This window comes from Tachyglossus aculeatus, chromosome 23 (genome assembly GCF_015852505.1).
Source record: "Tachyglossus aculeatus isolate mTacAcu1 chromosome 23, mTacAcu1.pri, whole genome shotgun sequence".
Taxonomy (NCBI): Eukaryota; Metazoa; Chordata; class Mammalia; order Monotremata; family Tachyglossidae; genus Tachyglossus; species Tachyglossus aculeatus.
The window spans coordinates 40455971-40483165 of NC_052088.1; the positions used below are offsets into that span (position 1 = coordinate 40455971).

General features: G+C 51.6%; 1 protein-coding gene across 1 annotated transcript; it reads left to right on the forward strand.

Annotated features, from left to right (window-relative positions):
• Positions 1-26685, forward strand: DEPDC1B (DEP domain containing 1B). Its single transcript, XM_038765580.1, has 13 exons — positions 1-65; positions 155-266; positions 342-392; positions 10185-10450; positions 17023-17158; positions 17541-17668; positions 18554-18684; positions 20691-20738; positions 20947-21087; positions 21462-21628; positions 22045-22221; positions 23478-23663; positions 26270-26685. The coding sequence occupies exons 1-13, from the start codon at positions 1-3 to the stop codon at positions 26426-26428; spliced, it is 1767 nt and encodes a 588-aa protein (XP_038621508.1). The 3' UTR covers positions 26429-26685.
• The last annotated feature ends 510 nt before the right edge of the window (positions 26686-27195 follow it).

Consider the following 27195-nt stretch of genomic DNA (forward strand, 5'->3'; position numbering starts at 1 on the left):
ATGGACAGCCTTGAAGCCGAGGGGGAGGCGTTTCAGCGAAGCTCACTTTCCCGCGGCGGGCGCAGGTGAAGGGTCTGGGCCGAGCTCACTGCAACAAGCGCTGGGGCCGCTCCCCCACAACCGCCTCGCAGCGCCCCCCTCCGGGCGGGGGCAGCGGGCGGTCACGTGGTCGGTCTGGGGGTCACGTGGTGGGGCCGGGCCCCGCCCCCCAGGCGGCGGCGCCCAATCAGAGGACGGCGCTCATCGGCCTCCAGATTCAAACCTCCGCGGGGCGGGACCCAAACCCGGACCGGATCCCCACCGGACCCGGACCGGACCGGACCGAGCCGATGGAGGAGCAGCAGCAGCAGCAGCGGATCGTTGGTCCCGGGCCGTACCGGGCCACCAGGCTGGTGAGGCCCCCGGGGTCCGGACACCCCCCACCCCCCCACTCCCGCTCTCCCTTCCTTCCTTCCTTTCATTCATTTAATCGTATTTAGGGAGGAAGAGAGCTAGCTTGGCAGATGGGCCAAGAATAGACATGGGAATAGATATGGATGGGAATAGAATAGCTATGGAATAGGTATGGGAACCTATCTATTCTATTTATTTTATTTTGTTACTATGTTTGGTTTTGTTCTCTGTCTCCCCCTTCTAGACTGTGAGCCCACTGTTGGGTAGGGACTGTCTCTATGTGTTGCCAATTTGTACTTCCCAAGCGCTTAGTACAGTGCTCTGCACATAGTAAGCGCTCAATAAATACGATGGATGATGATGATGATGATTGAGCGCTTCCTTTCATTCATTCAATCGTATTTATTGAGCGCTTCCTTTCATTCATTCAGTCGTATTTATTGAGCGCTTCCTTGCATTCATTCAATCGCATTTATTGAGCGCTTGCAGCGTGGCTCAGTGGAAAGAGCCCGGGCTTTGGAGTCAGAGGTCGTGGGTTCAAATCCCGGCTCCGCCACATCTCTGCTGTGTGACCTTGGGCAAGTCACTTCACTTCTCTGAGCCTCAGTTACCTCATCTGTCAAATCATCATCATCAATCGTATTTATTCCCCACAGCAGGTGCTGTGGGGAAGGGAAGGAGGTAAGATGGGGGGACAGAGAGGGGGACGAGGGGGAGATTAACATGTCAAATGGGGATTAACATGTATATATGTATACATGTATATATGTGTACATGTATATATGTATACACTCTCTACTACTCTCCCATCCTTCCCAGCAGTGTCCTCAGAGGAGCTCTCCTCCCTCCTCTCAAGTGCTACTCCAGCCACCTGTGCTTCTGACCCCATTCCCTCTCATCTCATGAAATCTCTCGTTCCATCCCTTCTCCCCTCCTTAACTTCCATCTTCAACCGCTCACTCTCCACTGGTTCCTTCCCCTCTGCCTTCAAACATGCCCATGTCTCTCCCATCCTAAAAAAACCCTCTCTTGACCCCACCTCACCTTCTAGTTTTCGCCCCATCTCCCTCCTACTGTTCCTTTCCAAACTCCTTGAACAAGTCATCTCCACGTGCTGCCTCGAATTCCTCAACACCAACTCTCTCCTCGACCCCCTCCAGTCTGGCTTCCGTCCCCTACATTCCACAGAAACCGCCCTCTCAAAGGTCACCAATGACCTCCTGCTTGCCAAATCCAACGGCTCATACTCTATCCTAATCCTCCTCGACCTCTCAGCTGCCTTTGACACTGTGGACCACCCCCTTCTCCTCAACACACTATCCGACCTTGGCTTCACAGACTCCATCCTCTCCTGGTTCTCCTCTTATCTCTCCGGTCGTTCTTTCTCAGTCTCTTTTGCAGGCTCCTCCTCCCCCTCCCATCCCCTTACTGTGGGGGTTCCCCAAGGTTCAGTGCTTGGTCCCCTTCTGTTCTCGATCTACACGCACTCCCTTGGTGACCTCATTCGCTCCCACGGCTTCAACTATCATCTCTACGCTGATGACACCCAGATCTACATCTCTGCCCCTGCTCTCTCCCCCTCTCTCCAGGCTCACATCTCCTCCTGCCTTCAGGACATCTCCATCTGGATGTCTGCCCGCCACCTAAAGCTCAACATGTTGAAGACTGAGCTCCTTGTCTTCCCTCCCAAACCTTGTCCTCTCCCTGACTTTCCCATCTCTGTTGACGGCACTACCATCCTTCCCGTCTCACAAGCCCGCAACCTTGGTGTCATCCTCGACTCCGCTCTCTCGTTCACCCCTCACATCCAAGCCGTCACCAAAACCTGCTGGTCTCAGCTCCACAACATTGCCAAGATCTGCCCTTTCCTCTCCATCCCAACCGCTACCCTGCTCATTCAAGCTCTTATCCTATCCCATCTGGACTACTGCATCAGCCTTCTCTCTGATCTCCCATCCTCGTGTCTCTCTCCACTTCAATCCATACTTCATGCTGCTGCCCGGATTATCTTTGTCCAGAAACGCTCTGGGCATATCACTCCCCTCCTCAAAAATCTCCAGTGGCTACCAATCAATCTGCGCATCAGGCAGAAACTCCTCACCCCCGGCTTCAAGGCTGTCCATCACCTTGCCCCCCCCCACCTCACCTCCCTTCTCTCCTTCTCCAGCCCAGCCCGCACCCTCCGCTCCTCCACCGCTGATCTCCTCACCGTACCTCGTTCTCGCCTGTCCCACCATCGACCCCCGGCCCACGTCATCCCCCGGGCCTGGAATGCCCCCAATCCCTCTGTCCATCCGCCAAGCTAGCTCTCTTCCTTCCTTCAAGGCCCTGCTGAGAGCTCACCTCCTCCAGGAGGCCTTCCCACACTGAGCCCCTTCCTTCCTCTCCCCCTCATCCCCCTTTCCATCCCCCCATCTTACCTCCCTCCCTTCCCCACAGCACCTGTATATAAGTATATATGTTTGTACATATTTTTTGACTCTATTTATTTATTTATTTATTTAATTTATTTGTACATATCTATTCTATTTATTTTATTTTGTTAGTATGTTTGGTTTTGTTCTCTGTCTCCCCCTTTTAGACTGTGAGCCCACTGTTGGGTAGGGACTGTCTCTATATGTTGCCAATCTGTACTTCCCAAGCGCTTAGTACAGTGCTCTGCACATAGTAAGCGCTCAATAAATACAATTGATGATGCAAAGCACTGTTCTAAGCGCTGAGAGGATACAAGGTGATCAGGTTGCCCCGCATGGGGCTCACAGTCAGCATCCCCATTTTGCAGAGGAGGGAACTGAGACTCCAAGAAGTTAAGTGACTTGCCCAAGGTCACACAGCAGACATGTGGCGGAGCAGGGATTCGAACCCACAACCTCTGACTCCAAAGCCCGGGCTCTTTCCACTGAGCCATGAATTATGTATATATGTTTGTACATATTTATTACTCTATTCATTTTACTTGTACATATCTATTCTATTTATTTTATTTTGTTAGTATGTTTGGTTTTGTTCTGTGTCTCCCCCTTCTAGACTGTGAGCCCGTTGTTGGGTAGGGACCGTCTCTGTTGACGATTTATACTTCCCAAGTGCTTAGTACAGTGCTCTGCACCCAGTAAGCACTCAATAAATAATAATAATGGCATTTGCTAGGCCCTTACTGTGTGCGAAGCACTGTTCTAAGCACTGAGGGGGGATGCAAGGTGATCAGGTTGTCCCACGTGGGGCTTACAGTCTTAATCCCCATTTTACAGATGAGGAATTGGGGCATAGAGAAGCAGCGTGGCTCAGTGAAAATAGCCCGGGCTTTGGAGTCAGAGGTCATGGGTTTGAATCCCGACTCCGCCACATGTCTGCAGTGTGACCGTGGGCAAGTCACTTAACTTCTCTGAGCCTCAGTTACCTCATCTGTAAAATGAGGATTAAGACTGTGAGTCCCACGTGGGACAACTTGATCCCATTGTATCCCCCCAGTGCTTAGAACAGTGCTTTGCACATAGTAAGCGCTTAACAAATGCCATTATTATTATTAAAGTGACTTGCCCAAGGTCACACAGCTGATAAGGGGCGGAGCTGAAATTCGAACCCATGACCTCTGACTCCCAAGCCGGGGCTCTTTCCACTGTGCCACGCTGCTTTCTGACTCTCAGGCCTGGGCTCTAGCCACTACGTCATGCTTCTCACTTCCACGGTCTCACCTGGCCGGTTGTGTTTCACCCCGTGGTAGGGGTCAACTTGGGGTAGGAGAGAGCGAGGGCCCCCCACCCATCTGCCCATCAATCAATCAATCAATCAATCATATTTATTGAGCGCTTACTGTGTGCAGAGCACTGTACTAAGCGCTTGGGAAGTCCAAGTTGACAACATATAGAGACAGTCCCTACCCAACAGTGGGCTCACAGTCTAAAAGCGGGAGACAGAGAACAGAACCAAACATACTAACAAAATAAAATAAATAGAATAGATATGTACAAGTAAAATGAATAAATAAATAAACAGAGTATTTATTCCCATTTGTCTGTCTGCCCGTCTGTCTGTCGTACGCTCAAACAAGCCATCCATCAGTGGGATTTATAGGGTGCCTGCGGCGGGCAGGGCTCAGAAGCTAGTGTTTATGAGAGTTCAACCGAGTTGAAAGACTCAATCCCTGCCCTCGAGGAGTTTCTAATAAAAATACATCATGGTAATTGAGGTATTCTGTTACGCACTTACTTTATGCCAAGCACCGTGCCGAGTACAATCAGATCGGACCCAATCCTTGTCCCACGTGGGATGCAGAGTCAAGGGGGAGGGAAAAAGGCATTCAGCATCCATTTCGTAGATGAGAATGCTGAGGCTCAGATTCAGCGACTACTGTAAGGGGCCCAGGTTTGAACTCTACATTTGTCATTCGTTCAGTCATATTTATTGAGCGCTTACTGTACTAAGCACATGGAAGGGTACAGTTTTACAATAGACACATTCCCTGCCCACAGTGAGTTTACAGTCTAGAGGGGGAGACAGATATTAATATAAATCGGCACTTAGTACAGTGCTCTGCCCACAGTAAGCACTCGATAAATATGACTGAATGAATAAATCAAAAAATTACAGACACAGACATAAGTGCTGTGGGGCTGGGAGGGGGAATGAATAAAGGGAGCAAATCGTCTTCTAGACTGTGAGCCCACCTTCTAGACTGTGAGCCCACTGTTGGGTAGGGACTGTCTCTATGTGTTGCCAACTTGTACTTCCCAAGCGCTTAGTACAGTGCTCTGCACACAGTAAGCGCTCAATAAATACGATTGATTGATCTGTCCTGTAGAGGTCTGTTTTTGGAGGGGAGGAAGAGGTGTAACTCCACCCCTTCCCCACAGCTGGAGATGACAATCTGGGGGCTTGTTTTCCTCCAGCACTTTCATCTCAGCGGTCTCCTTTCATCACTCCTCCATATTGTGCAGATGAGGAAATTGTGGCGCAGAGGGGTTAGTCCAGTGCTCTGCACATAGTAAATGCTCAGTAAGTACCATCGATTGATGATTAAGTGGTCACAGTCAGACCCCGGCCTTCCCAGACTGAGCCCCCTGCTTCCTCTCCCCCTCGTCCCCCTCTCCATCCCCCCATCTTACCTCCTTCCCTTCCCCACAGCACCTGTATATATGTTTGTACATATTTATTACTCTATTTATTTATTTATTTTCCTTGTACATATCTGTTCTTTTTATTTTATTTTGTTAATATGTTTGGTTTTGTTCTCTGTTTTGTTCTCCCCCTTTTAGACTGTGAGCCCACTGTTGGGTAGGGACTGTCTCTATATGTTGCCAATTTGTACTTCCCAAGCGCTTAGTCCAGTGCTCTGCACACAGTAAGCGCTCAGTAAATACGATTGATTGTCTCCCCCTTCTAGACTGTGAGCCCGCTGTTGGGTAGGGACTGTCTCTATATGTTGCCAACTTGTACTTCCCAAGCGCTTAGTACAGTGCTCTGCACACAGTAAGCGCTCAATAAATACGATTGATTGATTGAGGGGCAGGACTTTCTTCCTGCCACTTCTCTAAAGCGCAGGTTCAGTCCTCAGAGGATGGACGGCGACGCTGGACGGTGATGGCGGCCAGCCAGCCGGGGACAGGCCACTCCTCATGTCTGACCCATCCGCCAAGCTAGCTCTCTGCCTCCCTTCAAGGCCCTGCTGAGAGCTCACCTCCTCCAGGAGGCCTTCCCAGACTGATCCCCTTCCTTCCTCTCCCCCTCGTCCCCCTCTCCATCCCCCCATCTTACCTCCTTCCCTTCCCCACAACACCTGTATATATGGATATATGTTTGTACATATTTATTATTCTTATTGATTTATTTATTTTACGTGTACATATCTATTCTATTTATTTTATTTTGTTAGTATGTTTGGTTTTGTTCTCTGTCTCCCCTTTTAGACTGTGAGCCCACTGTTGGGTAGGGACTGTCTCTATATATTGCCAACTTGTACTTCCCAAGCGCTTAGTACAGTGCTCTGCACATAGTAAGCGCTCAATAAATACGATTGATGATGATGATGATGATGACCCCAGACCTGCCTCCTCCCGCCCTTGGAGCTTCAGGCAGGGCGGAGGGCTGGAGGAAGAGTTTGGAGACTGGAAAGTTGTGGGCCCAGGGCACCACTCCGAACCCAGTTGGCACCCTGTGCCCGACAGACCAACCCTTTCCCCATTTCCAGAGTTCATTTAAAATCCCATCTCTTCCAGGAAGCCTTCCCTCACTAACCTTTCATCTCCCCACTCTGTTCTCCCTTTCTTCTGCATCACCTACCTGTACCCCTTAAGCATTTTGATAATAATAATAATATAATAATAATGGCATTTATTAAGCGCTTACTATGTGCAAAGCACTGTTCTAAGCACTGGGGTGGTTACAAGGTGATCAAGTTGTCCCACGGGGGGCTCACAGTCTTAATCCCCCATTTTACAGATGAGGTAACTGAGGCACAGAGAAGTTAAGCGACTTGCCCAAAGTCACACAGCTGATACTGACCCCACCCCTGGCTCCACAGTACTTATGTCAGCGTGGCTTAGTGGACAGAGCCCGGGTTTGGGAGTCAGAGGTCATTGGTTCTAATCCTGGCTCTGCCACTTATCGGCTGTGTGACTTTGGGAAAGTCACTTCACTTCTCTGTGCCTCAGTTACCTCATCTGTAAAATGGGGATTAAGACTGTGAGCCCCACGTGGGGCAATCTGATCACCTTGTATCCCCTCAATGCTTAGAACCGTCTCTATATGTTGTCAACTTGTACTTCCCAAGCGCTTAGTACAGTGCTGTGCACACAATAAGCACTCAATAAATACGGTCGAATGAATGAATTTTATTTTATTTTGTTAATATGTTTTGTTCTCTGTCTCCCCCTTCTAGACTGTGAGCCTGCTGTTGGGTAGGGACCATCTCTATATGTTGCCAACTTGTACTCCCCAAGTGCTTAGTACAGTGCTCTGCACACAGTAAGCACTCAATAAATACGATCAAATGAATGAATGAATGAACAGTGCTTTGCACATAGTAAGCTCTTAACAAATACCATTATTATTATTATTATTATGTTCATATCCTTATACTCTGCTGCTTCCCAAACTGTAATTTAATTTAATGTCTGTCTCCCTTAGTAGATAGTAAACCCCTTGAGGACAGGGATCATACTACTACTACTACTACTACTACTACTACTACTACTACTACTACTACTACTAATAGTATTTGTTAAGCACTTGCTATGTGCAAAGCACTGTTCTAAGCGCTGGGGGGATACAAGGTGATCAGGTTGTCCCACGTGAGGCTCACAGTCTTCATCCCCATTTTACAGATGAGGGAACTGAGGCACAGAGAAGTGAAGTGACTAGCCCAAGGTCACACAGCAGGCAAGTGGGGGAGCCGGGATTTGAACCCATGACCTCTGACTCCAAAGTCCGTACTCTTTCCACTGAGCCACGCTGCTTCTCAAAATAAACACCATAGTTTGACAGAAGTAACACTATTGAACAAATGTATTTTAAAAACCAACAGTCTCTCTTAGATTGTGAACCCCTTGAGGGCCAAGGACTGTGTTTAATTTTCACCCATGTATTTTTTCCCACCGCTCAGAGCAGTGCTCTGCACACAGAGATCCCACGACTCTCCTCTCTCCATCTTTAACTCTCCCTTCCAGCGACCCAACACAGACCGCCCCTCTAGACTGTAAGCTTGTTGTGGGCAGGGAACGTGTACACCAACTCTAATACTGTATTTTTTCTAAGTGCTTAGTACAGTGCTCTGCACACCATAAGTGCTCAGTAAATACGATTGATTGATTGACCTGACACCCCCCCGATTCTCCCCCAGTGACCGGCAAAGACTCTTATCCATGAATCTGTCCAAAACCCTTTCATCCTGCCTGTCGGCTCTCCCGACCCATCTTCCGCAGTAATAATAATGGCATTTATTAAGCGCTTACTATGTGCAAAGCACTGTTCACAAGGGGGAAGCAGCCATATCTGGGGTGTGTTCCTTCTTCGGGGGTCAGTGCTGACCATCCAGGTAACCTGGGACCAGCTCCCAGCTGGTTGTTGAGTATTCAACAGGTCACTGCCTTATTGTCATAATCTGCATTATTATGGCCTTTATTAAACTCCTTTACAATCAGATCAGGCACAGGTCCCAGTTGCACATGGGAGGGGAAGCCAGTGTCTCATCCCCATTTTACAGAGGAGGAATCTGAGGCCCAGAGAGATTCAGCAACTAACCCAAGGTCACACTGGGACTAGAACCTGGGAGACCTACCTCCCAGCCCTGTACCCTTTCCACCAGGCAACACTGCCCACCTACCATTTGTTTCTGCAAAGCGGCAACATGGTGTGTATCAGTTTGGAAGAGTGACTTGGGTGGTCTTTTTGTATGATAGTTGTTAACTGCTTACTATGTGCCAGGCATTCACTCATTCATTCATTCAGTCATATTTATTGAGCGCTTACTGTGTGCAGAGCACTATACTAAGCGCTTGGGAAGTACAAGTTGGAAACAGAGACGGACCCTACCCAACAACGAGCTCACGGTCTAGAGGGGAAGACAGACATTAAGACAAATAGATAAAACATTAAATTACAGATATATACAGGTAGATACATATGTGCTGTGGGGAGTCATTCATTCAGTCATATTTATTGAGCGCTTACTGTGTGCAGAGCACTGTACTAAGCGCTTGGGAAGTACAAGTTGGCAACATCTAGAGACGGTCCCTACCCAACAATGAGCTCACGGTCTAGAGGGGGAGACAGACATTGACAAATAGATAAAACAATAAATTACAGATATATACAGATAAATACGTATGTGCTGTGGGGAGCCATTCATTCAGTCGTATTTATTGAGCACTTATTGTGTGCAGAGCACTGTACTAAGCGCTTGGGAAGTACAAGTTGGAAACATCTAGAGACGGTCCCTACCCAACAATGAGCTCACGGTCTAGAGGGGGAGACAGACATTGACAAATAGATAAAACAATAAATTACAGATATATACAGATAGATACTTAGAGAAGCAGCATGGTTCAGTGGAAAGAGCCCAGGCTTTGGAGTCAGAGGTCATGGGTTCAAATTCCGGCTCTGCCAATTGTCAGCTGTGTGACTTTGGGCACCGTACTAAACGCTGGGTTAAAGCTAATCAGGTTGGACACAGTCCATGTCCCATATGGGGCTCACAGTCTTCATCCCCATTTTACAGATGAGGGAACTGAGGCACAGAAAAGTTAAGTGACTTGTCCAAGGACACACAACAGATGAGTGGCAGATTGGAGGCCTTCCCAGACTGAGCCCCTTCCTTCCTCTCCCCCTCATCCCCCTCTCCATCCCCCCCATCTTACCTCCTTCCCTTCCCCACAGCACCTGTATATATGTATATATGTTTGTACGTATTTATTACTCTATTTATTTTACTTGTACATATCTATTCTATTTATTTTATTTTGTTAGTATGTTTGGTTTTTTTTTTATCTGTCTCCCCCTTTTAGACTGTGAGCCCAATGTTGGGTAGCGACTGTCTCTATATGTTGCCAATTTGTACTTCCCAAGTGCTTAGTATAGTGCTGTGCACATAGTAAGCGCTCAATAAATTTGATTGATTGATTGGCGAAGCTGGGATTAGAACCCAGATTCTTCTGATTCCCAGGCCTGAGGGGGACAGTGAGAGTGACAGAGAGAGAGAGAGAGAGTGTGTGTGTGTGTGTGTGTGTGTGTGTATACATGTACGTGTATGGACAGATGGTAACCCAGACCCCATCCCTCTTGTCGCTTGCCTCCCACAGTGGAACGAGATGATCGAGCAGTTCCGGGCCGGCGTGCCCGTGGGGAGGCACCGGTGCCGCCTAAGGAGCTATGAGCGCTGCTTCGTGGCCCGCGCCGCCGTGGACTGGCTGCTGGCCCTGCTCCAGGGCAGCCACAACTTCGGTCCCGAGGTGACCCGCAGGCAGACGATCCAGCTGCTTGGAAAGTTCCTGAAAAACCACGTCATCGAAGACATCCAGGGCCGGTGGGGGACAGAGGACTTCAAGGACAATCGGCAGCTATACAGGTATATATGTGTACATATATATACAGTACATATATATATATATATATATATATATATATGTATGTATACACACACACACACACACACACAACACACACACACACACACACCTCCCCCCCCCGCCCCCGTGCGTTGTGCAGGTACTAGATAGTTGGCCCCTTCTAGACTGTAAGCCCACTGTTGGGTAGGGACCGTCTCTATATGTTGCCAACTTGTACTTCCCAAGCGCTTAGTACAGTGCTCTGCACGTAGTAAGCGCTCAATAAATACGATTGATTAATTGATTGATTGGCCATGGTGGGACAGAGACCTGTATACCCCATGTCCCCCATGGTACAGGGTTGTCATAGTTCCCCCTTCTAGACTGTGAGCCCACTGTTGGGTAGGGACTGTCTCTATATGTTGCCAACTTGTACTTCCCAAGCGCTTAGTACAGTGCTTTGCACGCAGTAAGTGCTCAATAAATACGATTGATGATGATGATGACTGTCTCTATATGTTGCCAACTTGTACTTCCCAAGCGCTTAGTATAGTGCTCTGCACGCAGTAAGTGCTCAATAAATATGATTGATTGATTGATTGGCCACGGAGGGACAGACACCCGTATACCCCGTGTCCCCCGTGGAGCAGGGCTGTCACATTTGCTACCCGCTGCGCCTGGCACGGTCTGCTCCACCCCTCCCAGATTCCCAGATTTGGCTCAGTTTTGTGTGTGGGCCCCCTCTGGGATGGGCTGGACCGTCTCCTACGGGGATGGGCTGCTTGGTTGGGTGCCCGCTGATCCCAGCTGGACCATCTGCTTTGGGCAGGGCGCTTGTTCCAACACGCTGCCGTTCGGGCTGGACCATCCACTGCGGGGATGGAGTGCCTGGTTGGGCCCCCTCCGGTCCAGGCTGGCCTGTCCCCCATTGTTTGGGGAGCTTGGTCAGGCGCCCTCCGGTCCGGGCTGGACTGTCCGCCGAGGGGATGAGGTGCTTGGTCAGCTGCCCTCTAGTTTGGGCTACACCATCCACTCGGGGCCAAGGCATGCAGTCAGGCATCCTCTGGTCCGGGCTGAACTATCCCCTCGGGGGCGAGGCGCTTGGAATCCAGTGTGTCCTGCCTGGGTCGGTTGGACAGGGTCACTCCGGGACCCTGTTACTCTATTTATTACTCTATTACTCTATTGTTACTCTATTTATTTGTTTATTTATTTATTTTACTTGTACATATCTATTCTATTTTGTTAGTATGTTTGGTTTTGTTCTCTGTCTCCCCCTTTTAGACTGTGAGCCCACTGTTGGGAAGGGACTGTCTCTATATGTTGCCAACTTGGACTTCCCAAGTGCTTAGTACAGTGCTCTGCACACAGTAAGCGCTCAATAAATACGATTGATGATGATGATGATGACCCTGCTTCTCCACCTGCGGGCAGCGGCTGGAGCGGGGTAACCTCTGGTGGGCACGTGCCGTCTCTGCGGGACGTCGCTTCACTTCTCTGTGCCTCAGTTCCCTCATCTGTAAAATGGGGATTAAGACTGTGAGCCCCATGTGGGACAACCTGATCACCTTGTATCCCCCAGTGCTTAGAACAGTGCTTTGCACATAGTAAGCGCTTAACAAATACCGTCATTATTATTATTATTATATGATTCATTCATTCATTGTCGTATTTATTGAGCACTTACTGTGTGCAGATCACTGTACTAAGCTCTTGGGAAGTACAAGTTGGCAACATATAGAGACCATCCCTACCCGACAATGGGCTCACAGTCTAGAAGGGGGAGACAGACCACAAAACAAAACATGTGGTCAGATGTCAAGTGATCAGAACAAATAGAAAGTAAAGCTAGATGCACATCATTGACAAAATAAATAGAATAGTAAATAGGTACAAGTAGAATAAATAGAGTAATAAATCTATACAAACATATATACAAGTGCTGTGGGGAGGGGGAGAGGACAAAGGGGGCTTGGTATGGGAAGGCCTCCTGGGCAGCAGCTGATGGCAGCAGCTCTTGAGATGGTTTGGAGAAATTTTTTGCACAGTGAAACTACTGCTTTCCTTGAAAGAGGAGTTGGTTTGAAGCTGTAATCCTCCAGGGGACCGAGTCCCCCGTCGGCCGGAGACTTGAGAACCAGGACTTCTGCGCGGAGGGGTTGATTCCTGGGCCGGTGGCTGGCGCGCCCTCCCTTGTTCCCTCCCGCCCCTGCCCACCGGGTTCCCTCTGGAGAAGCAGGTGAAGCGGGAAAGGCAGAGGGGGCAGAGAGGCAGCACCCGGCCAAGGGCCCGTGAATGGATTTTAACGGAGTCAAAATGAAAAGCCGGATGAGTAGTTGTACATGTGCTCCACGCCCAAATTACAGACCACAGTACGTAGTGCTAGAAGCTCCCATCCCATTGATAAGATTGGAGATTTTGAGACTGAGTCTGGAAAGGTTGGAGGAGGTGGGATTATAAGAAGGATTTATAGGTGGGGAGAGCTGGGGGCTGTCTGAGGGAGGGAGGGCATTCCAAGCCGGGGAATGGCGTGAGCGAGGGAATGGAGGCAGGAGAGACGAGAGTGAGTTGTGGCTAGCAGGTGGGCTCCAGAGTAGCGGAGGTGATGAGTTAGGAAGAGTGGGAGAAGTTAGCAGATGGGTCAGCAGGGCCAAAGGGTGGGGACCCTCGAAGCCACCGGTGAGAAGCGGAGAGACGTGGGGAGCCCGCGAGGGAGTCTCGTCGGGAGGACAGAAGAGGGCCGAGCCACGCTTCGGGAAGATGATCCACATGGGTGTGTGGAGGGGGAGAGGCTGGAGGCAGGGAGGCCGGCTAGGAGGCTGGCACAGTAGCCCAGCCATGATCGGCCCGGAGTCTGGGGTAGCTTGGCGGCGATCTGGGTGGGGAACAGAAGGCTTTGGACCGCTGGCCCTGCCCCACTGGGCTCCAGGGACCACAATCACCTTGTACTCTCTGCTCGCTGCTAATGGTGGGGGCCCAGGATGGGTTGAAGCTGGGGAGAGGGGAAGTGAGAGACCAGGCATTTCCTGTTGCTGCAAAATCCAGCAACGGCTTGCAGAGGGAGAGCAAGGTGGAGCAACACTGAGAGAAGAGAAACCTGGAAGTTGACTCAGCCCGGCCCTGCCCCACCCTGCCCCTCCCACAAGAACCCCAGACACTGAAGGCAGTGGACACCCCCCAAAGAGTCACAGATCGGGGGTGTGTGTGGTGTGTGTGTGTGTTTATGTGTGCACACACACACCCTGGTGGCTGGCAGAACAGGCAGAGGCAGTCAAATGCTGTTTCTGGAGCAGTATGAAAAACGCACAGTCCTGGGGGCCAGGGAACCTGGGTTCTAAGTTTGGCTCCGCCACTTGCCTGCTGTGTGAACTTGGGCAAGTCATTTAACTTCTCTGGGCCTTAGTTTCCTCTTCCATAAATTGAGGGTTCAGTATCTGTTCTCCCTCCCCCATAGACTAACTGTAAGCCCTATATGGTGCAAGGATTGTGTCCGACCTGATTCGCTGGCATTTACCCCAACGCTTAGAACAGTGCTTCACTTATGGTAAGCATTAAACAGATGCAATAAATAATTATAGTAATAATAAAAATCTTTGCACCACTGATGGGGAGACATGGAAATAAACCAAAAAGTTGGCTGCACCCCAGGGGAGCCACTGACCACAGACTGAGCCCCCTAGTCCCAGTGATCCTTCCCTTTGCTCCTGTCTGACAGGGAAGTGCCCCGTCCCCTGTGGGCACATGGAGGGGCCGTGCCCAGTCATCCAACCACCCCGGGAGGGGGTGGGCAACTCTTCATCACCTGCAGGGATGAGGGAAGGGGGAGGAGTTGGCACCTCTGCCCTGCTGGGCTTTGGCTCTGAGGTCCTGCATGGCCCAACCAAGACAATGGAAGTGACCCAAGTGTCCAGACTAGAGCTGGGCCCCTTGGGTCAGTGTTTCATGGCAGCCTTTCAGTGTCCTTTCGTTCATTCATTCAATCGTATTTATTGAGAGCTTACTGTGTGCAGAGCACTGTACTAAGTGCTTGGGAAGTACAAGTTCATTCATTCATTCAATCGTATTTGAGTGCTTACTGTGTGCAGAGCAGTGTACTAAGCACTTGGGAAGTACAAGTTGGCAACATATAGAGGCGGTTCCTACCCAACAACGGGCTCACAGTCTAGAAGAGATGTAGAATAAGCAGTGATAAGCAATTTTCAGAGGTTAAATTTGCCAGTCGGTAAGTATGAATAGATAGCTTACTAAGAAATATTCACTGATAATGATGATGGTGGGCAAATAGTAACACACTGTCCTCAGCTAGCAACTAGCTATCTCAGCTAGTTAGGTAGATATACACACACGAACACATGTATAGATATATAGAAATATAACATTAATATTTGATAGTGAACCTGATGAAACTATTAAAATCTTCTCCTACTTAACCAGTTTATACCGCAATCAGAAAGCTTTCCTCATTAACTGTGGGTGTGAGTCATGGTTCAAACCTGGCTCCTTAATAACAATAATAATAATAATTATTATTATTATAAGATTTGTTAAGCACTTACTATGTGCCAGGCACTGTATTAAGCACTGGAGTGTGTACAAGCAAATTGGGTTGGACAGAGGGAGCTCACAGTCTCAATCCCCATTTTACAGATGAGGTAACTGAGGCACAGAGAAGTGAAGTGACTTGCCCAAGGTTGCACAAATGGTGGAGTCAGGATTAGAACCCATGACCTTCTGACTCCCAGTTCCATGTTCTATCTACTTTGCCATGTTCTATCTACTTCTCATTGTTAAGCGCTTGCCATGTGCTAAGCACTGTTCTAAGTGCTGGGGTAGCTACAAGGTAATCAGGTTGTCCCATGTGGGGCTCACAGTTTTAATCCCCATTTTACAGATAAGGGAACTGAGACACGGAAAAGTTAAGTGGTAGAGACAAACAAACAAGTGGTGGAGCCAGCATTAGAACCCACATCATCTGACTCTTAAGGCCATGCTCTTCCGACTAAGCCACGCTCCTTCTCAATCAATCAATTGTATTTATTATTGAGAGTTTATTTTGCACAGAGCACTGTATTATGCACTTGTGAGAGTACAGTGTAACAGAGTTGGTAGGCACGTTTTCTCTTTACTTTCTTTGTGCTTTGCACATAGTAAGTGCTTAATAAATTCCATCATTATTATTATTACTTCTGGAAACTGTCCCTTGTGTGTTATGCTTTCCAAGATGCAGGGCTGGAACAGGCTGGTTCTATGAAATAAATATCTGCTATTACAGAGGCTTCTGGTGGGCAGCTGCTTGACTGCACTGACAACTATATCCTTGCCAGTACGCATTGCTGAAAGTAAACTGGAACAAGCCACAATTTGCTTCAGTTAAGGAAAAAGTCCCCGGACACTTGTTTCCATGTGATAATTGCTGGAAGTAGTAAAGTAGCACATACTGAGAGCCTACTTGTTGCAGTGCACTGTACTAAGCATTTAGGAAGTACATATAGAGACGGTCCCTACCCAATAGCGGTCTCACAGTCTAGAAGGGGGAGACAGACAACAAAACAACACATATTAACAAAATAAAATAAATAGAATAGTAAATATGTACAAGTAAAATAAATAGAGTAATAAATATGTACAAGCATATATACAGGTGCTGTGGGGAGGGGAAGGAGGTAGGGCGGGGGGATGGGGAGGAGGAAGGGGGGAGAGGAAGGAGGGGGCTCAGTCTAGGAAGGCCTCCTGGAGGAGGTGAGCTCTCAGTAGGGCTTTGAAGGGAGGAAGAGAGCTAGTTTGGCGGATGTGCGGAGGGAGGGCATTCCAGGCCAGGGGGAGGACGTGGGCTGGGGGTCGACGGCGGGACAGGTGAGAACGAGGCACAGGTGAGAACGAGAACGAGGTGAGAAGGTTAGAGGCAGAGGAGCGGAGGGTGCGGGCTGGGCTGTAGAAGGAAAGAAGGGAGGTGAGGTAGGAGGGGGCAAGGTGATGGAGAGACTTGAAGCCGAGAGTGAGGAGTTTTTGCTTTAAGAGTAGGTTGATTGGTAGCCACTGGAGATTTTTGAGGAGCGGCGTAACATGCCCAGAGCGTTTCTGCACAAAGATGATCCGGGCAGCAGCATGAAGTATAGATTGAAGTGGGGAGAGACAGGAGGATGGGAGATCAGAGAGGAGGCTGATGCAGTAATCCAGTCGGGATAGGATGAGAGATTGAACCAGCAGGGTAGCGGTTTGGATGGAGAGGAAAGGGTGGATCTTGGCGATGATGCGGAGGTGAGACCGGCAGGTTTTGGTGACGGATTGGATGTGAGGGGTGAACGAGAGAGCAGAGTCGAGGATGACACCAACGTTGCGGGCTTGTGAAACGGGAAGGATGATAGTGCCGTCAACAGAGATGGGAAAGTCAGGGAGAGGGCAGAATTTGGGAGGGCAGATAAGAATTTCAGCCTTGGACATATTGAGTTTTAGATGGCGGGCAGACATCCAGATGGAGATGTCTTAGAAGGCAGGAGGAGACACGAGCCTGAAGGGAGGGAGAGAGAGCAGGGACAGATGTAGATTTGGGTGTCATCAGCATAGAGATGATAGATGAAACCTTTCCTCCCAGGTTTCCCCCTTCGTCCCCGCTGAAGCCCTATCCCAGGAGGCCGCCGTTCCAAGGGGACCCCGTGAAGTTCCCGTCCTGGAGCGACCCCCCGCCCGCCACATCCCAGGACAACATCCCCGTGCGGCCTCTTCTTCTGGTACAATCCACATCCCAGGGGGCCCCAGGTGGCTCCAGGCGAGGAGTCCCTGGGGTAGGATCCCTAGGCTGGGCTCCTTGGAGGGAGGAGCCACGTCCCTGGGAGAGGAGCCATCCACCCTCTTCCTGTCTCGATAAGGCCCGATCCCACCCCCGGCGCTCTGTCCGCAAGCAGAGGTTGTCCTGGGCTGGGGGGCCGCGCCGGGTCTGACCCTCTGGTGCCGCACTGGTCCCCGCCAGGCCTGCGTTCTGACCCACCAGGGGCCCGGCCCAAATGAGCGGGATCTCAGGGGGAGGGCCTGGCTGGGTGGCCGGCTGGCTGGCTGGTTGTCCCAGCCGTGATACGCACCCTCCCTCCTTCCCTTCCTTCCATTCCTGCCCAGAACTCGGAAGCGTGGTTCAAGCGGCACAGCATAGCCATCGGGGAGATCCCGGCCTGCCGCCTGGTGCAGCGCCGGCAGCTGACGGAAGCCAACGTCGAGGACATCTGGAAGGCTATGACCCTGGCCCAGTATGTGGCTCTGAACCTCGGTGGGGGCTGTGCCGGCTTACAATGAGCAGCGCGTGGTGCTGGGCCTTCTCTGCTGTGCACACACGTGTCTGCTGCGGTGGCGTGTCTCTACTGTGGCACCTCTGCTTCAGTGGCGTGTCTCTGCTGCACCTACTCTGCTGTGGTACCTGTGCTGCGGCAGCTTGTCTCTGCTTTGGCAGCTCTGCTGCGGTGGCATGTCTTTGCTATGGCACCTCTGTTGCAGTGACATGCCTCTGCTGTGGCATCCCTGCTGTGGCAGCATGTCTCTGATGCAGTATCTCTGCTGTGACACCCCTGCTGAAGCGGTGTGTCTGCTGCGGCGGTGTGTCTGCTGCAGCACCCGTGCTGTAGCAGCGTGTCTTTGCTGAAGTGATGTCATCTCTGCTTTGGCTGTATTGGAGACGGCCTCCTCTGGCGGCCAGAATCTGTGCCTCCGAAGCATCGCTTTATTTCTTTTCCATTTTCTACTCATCTACCAGCTCCTTCTGTCCTGGTTAATAGCAAGGTGCTTTTTGAGACCTTTAGCCATGCCCACTCCTGTTTCAGCCACCGGCCCACCCACACCGGGGCTCTGTCTCCAGTAGTAGTGCCGGGACCCTGGGTGGAGTTGAGTGCCGGTGGTCTTCTTGGACACCCGCCCTCACAGTTGAGGATGGACCAGTCCATGCCCCTCACCCTCCCCTCTCTCTCCATCCCTGACTCTCCCTCGGAGGCCCAGCAGGGACCATCCAACATCCCCGACTCTCCCCTCCCTGCTCTGGTCACTCCCTTCTGCCCCCACCCCTACAGAGTGACATCAAGTTGAGGTCCTTCCATCCCAGGGGCCATCCGGGGGGCTCTTACGCTGCTCCTCTCTGTGACCAGTTTACAGAAAGTCCTGGGGCTGGACTCCCTGGAGGCCGTTTTGGACGCCAAGCTGGTCAAGTCAAAGAACATCGTCCACAACGTGTACCGTGTCAGCCGGCAGGGCCTGGTGCTCCTGGAGGACAAATCACGTGAGTGGCAGGGCGGGAGTGGCCACAGGGTCCTGCCTCTGGGTTTCCCTGGGCTGATCAGTTGGGCCAGGGCCCAGCTGGTCTGAGCCTATGCAGCCCTCCTGCCTCACTGGTTTCCTGTCCTGACCGCCCATTCCTCCATCCTCCAGCATCTGCTGGGTGCAGATACGGGCAGAGTCCTGGGCATTTTCAATCAACCAGTCAATGGTATTTATTGAGTGCTTACTCAGTACAGAGCACTGGACTAAGTGCTCAGGAGAGTACACTACAACAGAGTTGTTAGATTTGTTCCCTGCCCACAAAGGAGCTTACAGCCTAGAGAGGGAGACAGACATTAATAGAAATAAATAAATTATGGATTTGGACATAAGTGCTGTGGGGCTGAGAGTAGGGTGACTAAAGGCTGCAGACCCAAGGGCGAAGGTGATGCAGAAGGGAGTAGGGTAAATGAGGCCTTAGTCGGGAAAATTCTTTTGGAAGAGATGTGACTTTAATAAAGCTTTCAAGGTGGGGAGAGGGATCATCAGTCGGATGTAATAATAGTGGCCGTTGTGAAGAACTTACTGGGTGCCAGGCACTTTACTAAATGCCGGGGTGGCTACAGGCAATTTGGGTTGGATACAGTCCCTGTCCCACATGGAGCTTGCAGTCTTAATCCTCATTTTATAGTTGAGGTAACTGAGGCACAGAGAAGTGAAGTGACTTGCCCAAGTGGTGGAGCTGGGCTTAGAAGCCAGGTCCTTCTGATCCACAGGCCAGTTCGCTAACCACCGGGCCAAGCTCCTTCTCACAGAGCATGGAAAGGGAGGGAGTTTCAGGCCAGAGGAAGGACGTGGTACCGGGGTCAGCAGTGAGGGGTTGGTGGCGAGATAGGCGAGATGGAGGTACAGTCAGTAGGTTGGCATTAGCAGAGCGAAGTGTGCATCTGTGCACTTGGTTCTGTGACCTTTGGGCATTTGAGATTCACCCCCACCTCCAACAACACAGCACTTGCATACATATCTCTCGATTATATATTATAAATTCCTTATTCATATTAATGTCTGTCTCCCCCTCTGGACTATAAGCTCGTAAAGGGCAGGGAGCATGTCTGCTAATTCTGTTGTACTCTCTCGAGTGTTTAGTATAGTGCTCTGCACATAGTAGGTGCTCAGTAAATACCACTGATTGACTGCGCAAGCTGGGATGGAGCAGGAAATCAGTGAGGTAAGGAAGGAGGGGGTGAGCTGACAGTCCTTTAAAGCTGAGGGGAAGGAGTTTCTGTTAGATACAGAGAAGCTGAGAAGCAGCGTGACCGAGTGGAAGGAGCAGTGAGCTTACAGTCTAGAGAGGGAGACGCCGTTCTCTTTCCTACTTAGACTGTTTGAGACAGAAACTGTGTCCCACCTGATTATCTTGTATCTACCCCAGCAATTAGTCCAGTGCTTGACACATAGTGTTGTGTTTAACAAATACCATAAGAATAATACAGAAGTGGATGGGCAACCACTGGAAGCTCTTCAGGGGTTGAGGGGAGAGATATGGACTGAATGGTATTGAGGGAAATGATCCAGGCAACAGAGTGAAGTCTGGACTGGAGTGGAGAGACACAGGAGGCAGGGATTTCAGGGAGGAGGCTGATGCAGTAGTCAAGGTGGGATATAAGCTTTGGGGTCAGCCTGGGAGCAGTTTGGATGGAGCAGAAAGGGCAGGTTCTAGATACGTGATGTTCTTTCCATGGTCCATTTCACCCTCCCCTCCATCCCAGTGCATTAGGAGCGGGAAGTATTGTCCCCATTTTACAGTTGAGAAGGCAGAGGCCCATAGAGGTTGAGCAGCTTGTCCTAGGTCACACAGCAGGTCGAGTCTCAGGCCTGGGTTTCCCTCCGCCCAGGCCGTGCCGCGTGTACGTTCACCACCCAGCGGGTTTGGACGAAAGCCTGCCCTTGGCACTGGGGTTTCCTTCGGGTTCTCCTTGCCCACCACGGGCAAATTCTAATCCACAAATTCTCTCCATCTTCTCTCAGAGGAGCTTCCACACTGGGTACTCTCAGCGATGAAGTGTTTAGCAAATTGTAAGTGCCCATGCCCACCTTCCCCGCCACTGCCCTAATGCTTACATCCCTGACCCTGCACCCCTCCACCCCCCACCAAGCCCTTGCCCACCCCATGCTGGGCCTGTGAGCTGCCTTCACCCTCCCCCTGCCTGCTGGCCAGAAAACACATGCACATCCAGTCATACGTGACTCACTTGCACGCCTGTTTGTGTGTATGTGTGCGAAGGGCCCGGCAGCTCCGACACCAAGCAGCCCTCGTACCCGGGGTTCGAGAAGGACGTCTTCAGGACGATCGCCGACTACTATGGCCGCCTGAAGGAGCCACTGCTCACGTTCCAGCTCTTTGACGCCTTCGTCAGCGTGCTTGGTGAGGCCGCTGGGGAGGCGACAGGCAGACGGATGGATGGATGGATGGGTGGACCGGTGGACTTGTGAATGTGCTTGCCTCCCACCTCTGGGAGTTTTTTTGAGGTCACAGACATCCACTGGTCAGCTCCGGGCAGGCCCTGGACTGGGAGCCTCCTGTGGGTCGGGCTTGGTTCTAGGTGGGTAGGGAAGACAGACCCTCGGGGACCCTCGTGTTTGATGCAGGGGGAGGATGGCAGGCTAAAAAGGGCAGCAGAGTCAACCCCTGGGGGAATCAGTTGTTCAACGAGGACCCAGAGCCGGGAGGTGTGGGAGAAGACGGGAGGGAGATGGAGGGGTGGGGCTCCTCGAGACAGGCGGTTTCTCCTCTCCCAGGTTTGTTCCAGAAAGAAGCGGCGGCTGTGGAGGGCCTGCAGACGTGCTGCCTCCTGCTGCCCCCCGAGAACCGGCGGAAGCTGCAGCTGCTGACGCGCCTCATGGCCAGGATCCACGACAACCGCCGGCTGCCGCCGCTCTGCGAGCACTCCGGGACTCGGGCCCTGGTGCGAGGGCTTGGGATGGGGAGGACTGGGACATGGGAGCTCTGGGCGGGGGAGAGGAAGGGAAGGGTGAGGTGGTGGTGGGCCCCAGAGGGCAGGGCTCAGTGTGCCGTGTGATGGGGCGGCAAACACCTTTGGGTCGACCAGAGGGGCTGCCCAGCTGGAGAGAGGGTCAGGCTGGTGGGGAGGGAACTTGGTCCCCATGGAATCCCAGGATGAGGAGAGGGAGTAAGAGTTGGGGGAGCGAGAAGGTTGCGACACGGCCCCACTCACACGGAAGAGGATGAGATTGTGGATGTGTGAGCTCCTGTTCGGCTGAGGGTCCAGGAGGTGCCCGGCGCTGCCTTCCGTCCCCTGCCGGTGCCCAGTTTGGAGTTGGCGGTGAAATTGCTCCCTCTGCTCCCACTTTCTGCATGCAGATGGTCCAGACCTTCTCGCGCCCCATCCTGCGCTCCGGAGCCGAGGCAGAACTGGACGAGCTGCTGTCGGCACAGCTGGTGACGTTTCTCCTGGACCATCACCAGGAGATCTTGACGGTGCCCCCCGCCCTGCAGGCGGCTGTAGAAGAGCGCCTGGCTCACCTGCGCAGGGTCCAGGTATGGCCGTACAGCCAGGGCCCTCCGCCCCGCTACGCTGTTGGCTTTGTGCCCCGACATCAGTGGCCTTCACCCTCTCCCATGGTGAGCGTGGGTACATAGGCAAGGGTTCAACTAAGGCTCAGCTGGTAACCAGAGCAGGGACATCAAAAGGCATCTCTGTCACTCCCCTGCACATACCCCTGCACGCCCCTGACTCTCCTCTCTCCATCCCTGACTCTCCCCGGTCACCCTGCACAGAACATACAATACCCTTGACTCTCCTCTCTCTGTCCCTGACACTAATAATAATAATAATGATGATGATGGCATTTGTTAAGCGCTTACTATGTTTGAAGCACTGTTTTAAGCGCTGGGGGGGATACAAGGTGATCAGGTTGTCCCACGTGGGGCTCACAGTCTTAATCCCCAATTTACAGATGAGCTAACTGAGGCCCAGAGAAATTAAGTGACTTGCCCAAGGTCACACAGCAGACATGGGGCAGAGCCGGGATTAGAACCCATGGCCTCTGACCTCTTACTCCGAAGACTCAACCCCAGTGACCCAGCACAGACTTTCATTCATTCATTCAATCATATTTATTGAGCACTGACTGTGTGCAGAGCACTGTGCTACGTGCCTGGACGAGTACAATACAACGATAAGCAGACACATTCCCTGCCTACAATGAACTTACAGTCTAGAGGGGGAGACAGACATTAATATAAATAAATGACAGATATGTACATAAGTGCTGTGGGGCCCGTAGCAGGGATGAATGAATGGATCAAGTCAGGGTGTCTCAGAAGAGAGAGGGAGAAGAAGAGAGGAGGCCTTTGTCAGGAAAAACCTCTTGGAGGAGATCTCATACCCCTGACTCTTCCCTTTTCATCCCTGATTCACCCTTGGTGACCCAATATGGACCATCGCACACTCCGACTCTCCTCTCTCCATCCCTGACTCCCCTCACAGTTACCCAGCATAGACCACCCCTGACTCTTCCCTCTTCTTCTCTGATTCTCCTCTGGTGACCCAGTGTGGACCATTCCACACTCCTGACTCTCCCCCAGTGACCCAGTTTGGACACTCATCTCTGTCTGGATCAAAACCTCTGTAAAGCTGCTGGTGTTTTTCTGGCGGCCCAGCCCGCCCCCCCCCCCCCCCCCCCCCCCCCCCCCCCATAGGAAGATTCCCAGTGCTTTCCCCTGGCTGGGGGAAGAAGTGTTTCCTGCTGCTTGTTCTCAGCTTGCTTCCCTCAGCTCCTTGGTGCTTTCAGATTAAATACCCGGGAGCCGACCCTGACACCACCTTGCCCGGCCCATCGTTTTGCCGCCAAATCAGTCCCGAGGAATTTGAATACCAGAAGGAATTTGGGGCTCAGGAGCCAATAGCGGCCTTGTTGGAGGGGACACTAGCCGATCCCAAACTATCGGTCAAAGAGAAAAGGAAAAAACTGAAGCAGGTAAGGAGGGCTGTGCCCCAGCGGGGCTCCGGGGCTGTCCTCACTATGGCTTTATTCTCTCTGCTTCCCTTGGAACTGAATCGCAAATTTCCCTTGAATTTTGTCATCTCTTGGAGGCAGGGAGTGTCCCTCAGTGGTATTTATTGAGCTCCCCCCATGGGCAGAGTGCCTGGCTCCCCGCACTGTCTTCCTCTCACCCCACTGTCTGTCCTGTCCTCATCCACTGTTTGTCCTGCCCGCACCGCTTGTCTGTCCTGTCAGTCAATCAGTGGTATTTATTGAGCACTAACTGTGTGCAATGCACTGTACTAAGCCCCTGGGCAAGGACGGTACAATAGAGTTTGTAGACACAAACCCTGCCCTGTAGGCGGGGAGAGAGACATTAAAAGAAATTCCAGACATGGGCAGTGGCTGAGTATAAGGTTATGGACATAAATGCTATAGGGCTGGGTGAGTATCCAGGTGCTAAAAGGGTACAGATCTAAGAGCATAGGTGGCACAGAAGGGAGGGCCGGTAGGGAGGGGAAATGAGAGATTAGTCAGGGAAGGCTTCTTGGAGGTGACATGGTTTTAGCCTGGCTTTGAAGATGGAGGGAGCGTTGGCCTCTCAGATTTGAAGCAAGAGGGAGATCCAGACCACAGGGAGGGAATGAGCAAGGGGTCACTGGTGGGAGAGACAAGATCAAGGTGTAGTTTGAGTACATTCATGTTAGAGGAGTGAAGTGTGAAGGTTGGTTTGTAATAGGAGATCAGAGAGGTGAGAAAGGAGGCAGAGAAACAACTGGGAGCCTTAAAGCCCACAGTAAGGAGTTTCTTTTTGGTGTGGAAGTGGATTGGTAGCCATTGGAGGATTTTTGAGGATCCGGGAGACGTGCACAAAGCAAATTTTTAGAAAAAATAACCTGGGCAGCAGAGTGAAGTTTGGACTGGAGAGAGGCGAGGCGGGAGTCAGGAAGACCAGCGAGGAGGCTGAGGTAGTAGTTGAGGCAGGATAGGACAGTTGGTTGGGCCAAAGTGGTTGCCGTTTGGAAGGAGAGGAAGGGACTGGTTCTAAAGACTCTGTGGAGATAAAACCGATAGGATTTGGTGAGGGACTGGATATGCGGTCTGAATAATAATGATGGTATTTGTTACGTGCTTACTATGTGCCAAGCACTCTTCTAAACACTGGGGTAGATACAAGATAATCAGGCTGTTCCGCGTGGAGCTCACAGTCATAATCCCCATTTTACAGAAGAGGGAACTGAGGCACAGAGAAGTGAAGTAACTTGCCTAAGGTCACACAGCAGGCAAGTGGCAGAGTTTGGATTAGACCCCACGACCTCTGCCTCCCAAGCCCGTGCTCTTTCCACTGAGTCAAGGATGATGGCAAGGTGAAGGGCTTTGGGGACAGGGAGTGTGGTGGTGCTGTCTACAATGATGGGAAAGTCAGGAGAGGATGGGTTTTGGGTGGGAAGACGAGTTCTGTTTAGGACAGGTAGAGTTTGAAGCATTGGCAAGACCAAGGAGTAAGAATGAGCGGAAGGCAGGAGGAGATGGAGACTGCAGGGAAGGAGAGAGGTTGGGGCTGGAGAGGCAGATTTGGGAGTCACCCACCTGGCGATGGCAGTTTGGCACCTGCCCCCCGGCCCTGCCTTAGCCCAGTCCCTATCCGGACGTCATCCACCCTGTTGTCCCCACTGGGTCCTGGTCCTGCCCTCTCCCACCCCTGCCCAGGCCTCAATCAATCAATCAATCAATCGTATTTATTGAGCGCTTACTGTATGCACAGCACTGTACTAAGTGCTTGGGAAGGACAAGCTGGCAACATATAGAGACGGTCCCTACCCAACAGTGGGCTCACAGTCTAGAAGAGGGAGACAGAGATCAAAACCAAACATGTTAACAAAATAAAATAAATAGAATAGATATGTACAAGTAAAATAGAGTAATAAATATGTACAAACATATATACATATATACAGGTGCTGTGGGGAAGGGAAGGAGGTAAGGCGGGGGGATGGAGAGGGGAAGGAGGGGGAGAGGAAGGAGGGGGCTCAGTCTGGGAAGGCCTCCTGGAGGAGGTGGGCTCTCAGTAGGACCTTGAAGGGGGGAAGAGAGCTAGCTTGGCGGATGGGCAGAGGGAGGGCATTCCAGGCCCGGGGGAGGACGTGGGCTGGGGGTCGAGGGCGGGACAGGCGAGAACGAGGTACGGTGAGGAGATTAGCAGCAGAGGAGCGGAGGGTGCGGGCTGGGCTTGGTTAGGTGTACGTCTTGCCAGAAACAAGTTAAAAACATAGTTTCAGTCTTTCTCCAGCTAATTGTTATCCAATTGCTTCTTGTGTCTTCTTTCCATGTAATTTCTAGGGCACAGCCATAAGCAGTTGGAAGGTCCTCCTCTGTTATCAAATTTAAGAAACTATAGAAAATTATTAAGATATTTTCTCCAGGGGTAAAATAGTTTCTCCATGTACTCTCCAGATTGAAGTGCATTCTACATTTTCATATATTGTTTGTGTCCAGTGCTTTTTATGGAAATTCTGAGTTTTTCTTTCAACTCGGTAGACACCAGGGCCCGGGGAATCTAAGTCACACCCACTGTACCCCCGCCCCTCCTTCTCCCGCAGTTCCAGAAATCGCACCCTGCGGCGTTCCAGGAGCGGTTTCCGACGCCAGAGAGCCAAGCGGCGGCGCTGTTGGTGGAGCGGCCCAGGACGCCGCTGCTGGTGCGGGCACTGACCAGGCCCTTCCAGGCCTTTCACAGGACCAGGAGCTTCCGGGTGTGACGGCGGGGGCCACCGGACAGGCAGACGTGGGGGTCCGCCGGCCTGCTCCCTGGACACTGGTCGGCCAGTGGGCAGCCATCGTTTCGGGGTTTTACCTCCTCAGGTGGGCTTTTACATGAACAAATGTGAAATGGAGACATGAGTTACTTTTTTAAATGTGGATTGGCGGGGACCGGCTGCCTCTTTGTCCCCTGGGGGCTGTCCACCGGTACTGTCTACTGGCACCATCCACCTCAGGCCATTCGCTGCTGGTCGCTCCGGGGGTTCCTCAGCCCCTTGCTTCTCTCTGAACAGCAGGTGTCTGGGGACCCAGGTCACCCCTGTAGGGGCGGGGACAAGAACAACTTTGGAACACTGGATACTGCTGCTGCTGCTGTCTTGGACGCTCTTGATTGACTCTAGGCCACACTGAATGCCAATGCTGGATCCAGGATGCTTTTGCTGGGCTGCAGGTGGTGCTGGGCACCATCACTGTCACACTGGATTCTATTCCTGGACCCCGGACTCTGTTGCTGGGCTGCCGGTGGCACTGGGCACTAGCATTGTGACACTGAACACTGTTACTGGACCCAGGACACTGTTGCTGGGCTGCAGGTCACACTGCAAGCTATCACTGTGAGCCTGGATGCCGTTGCTGGGCTGCCCGGTGGCACTGGACACTATCACATGTGATGCTGGACACCATTGCTGGATCCGGGATGCTGTTGCAGAGCTGTCAGGTGGCACTGGACACTATCACTATGACCCAGAACACTGTTGCTGGGCTG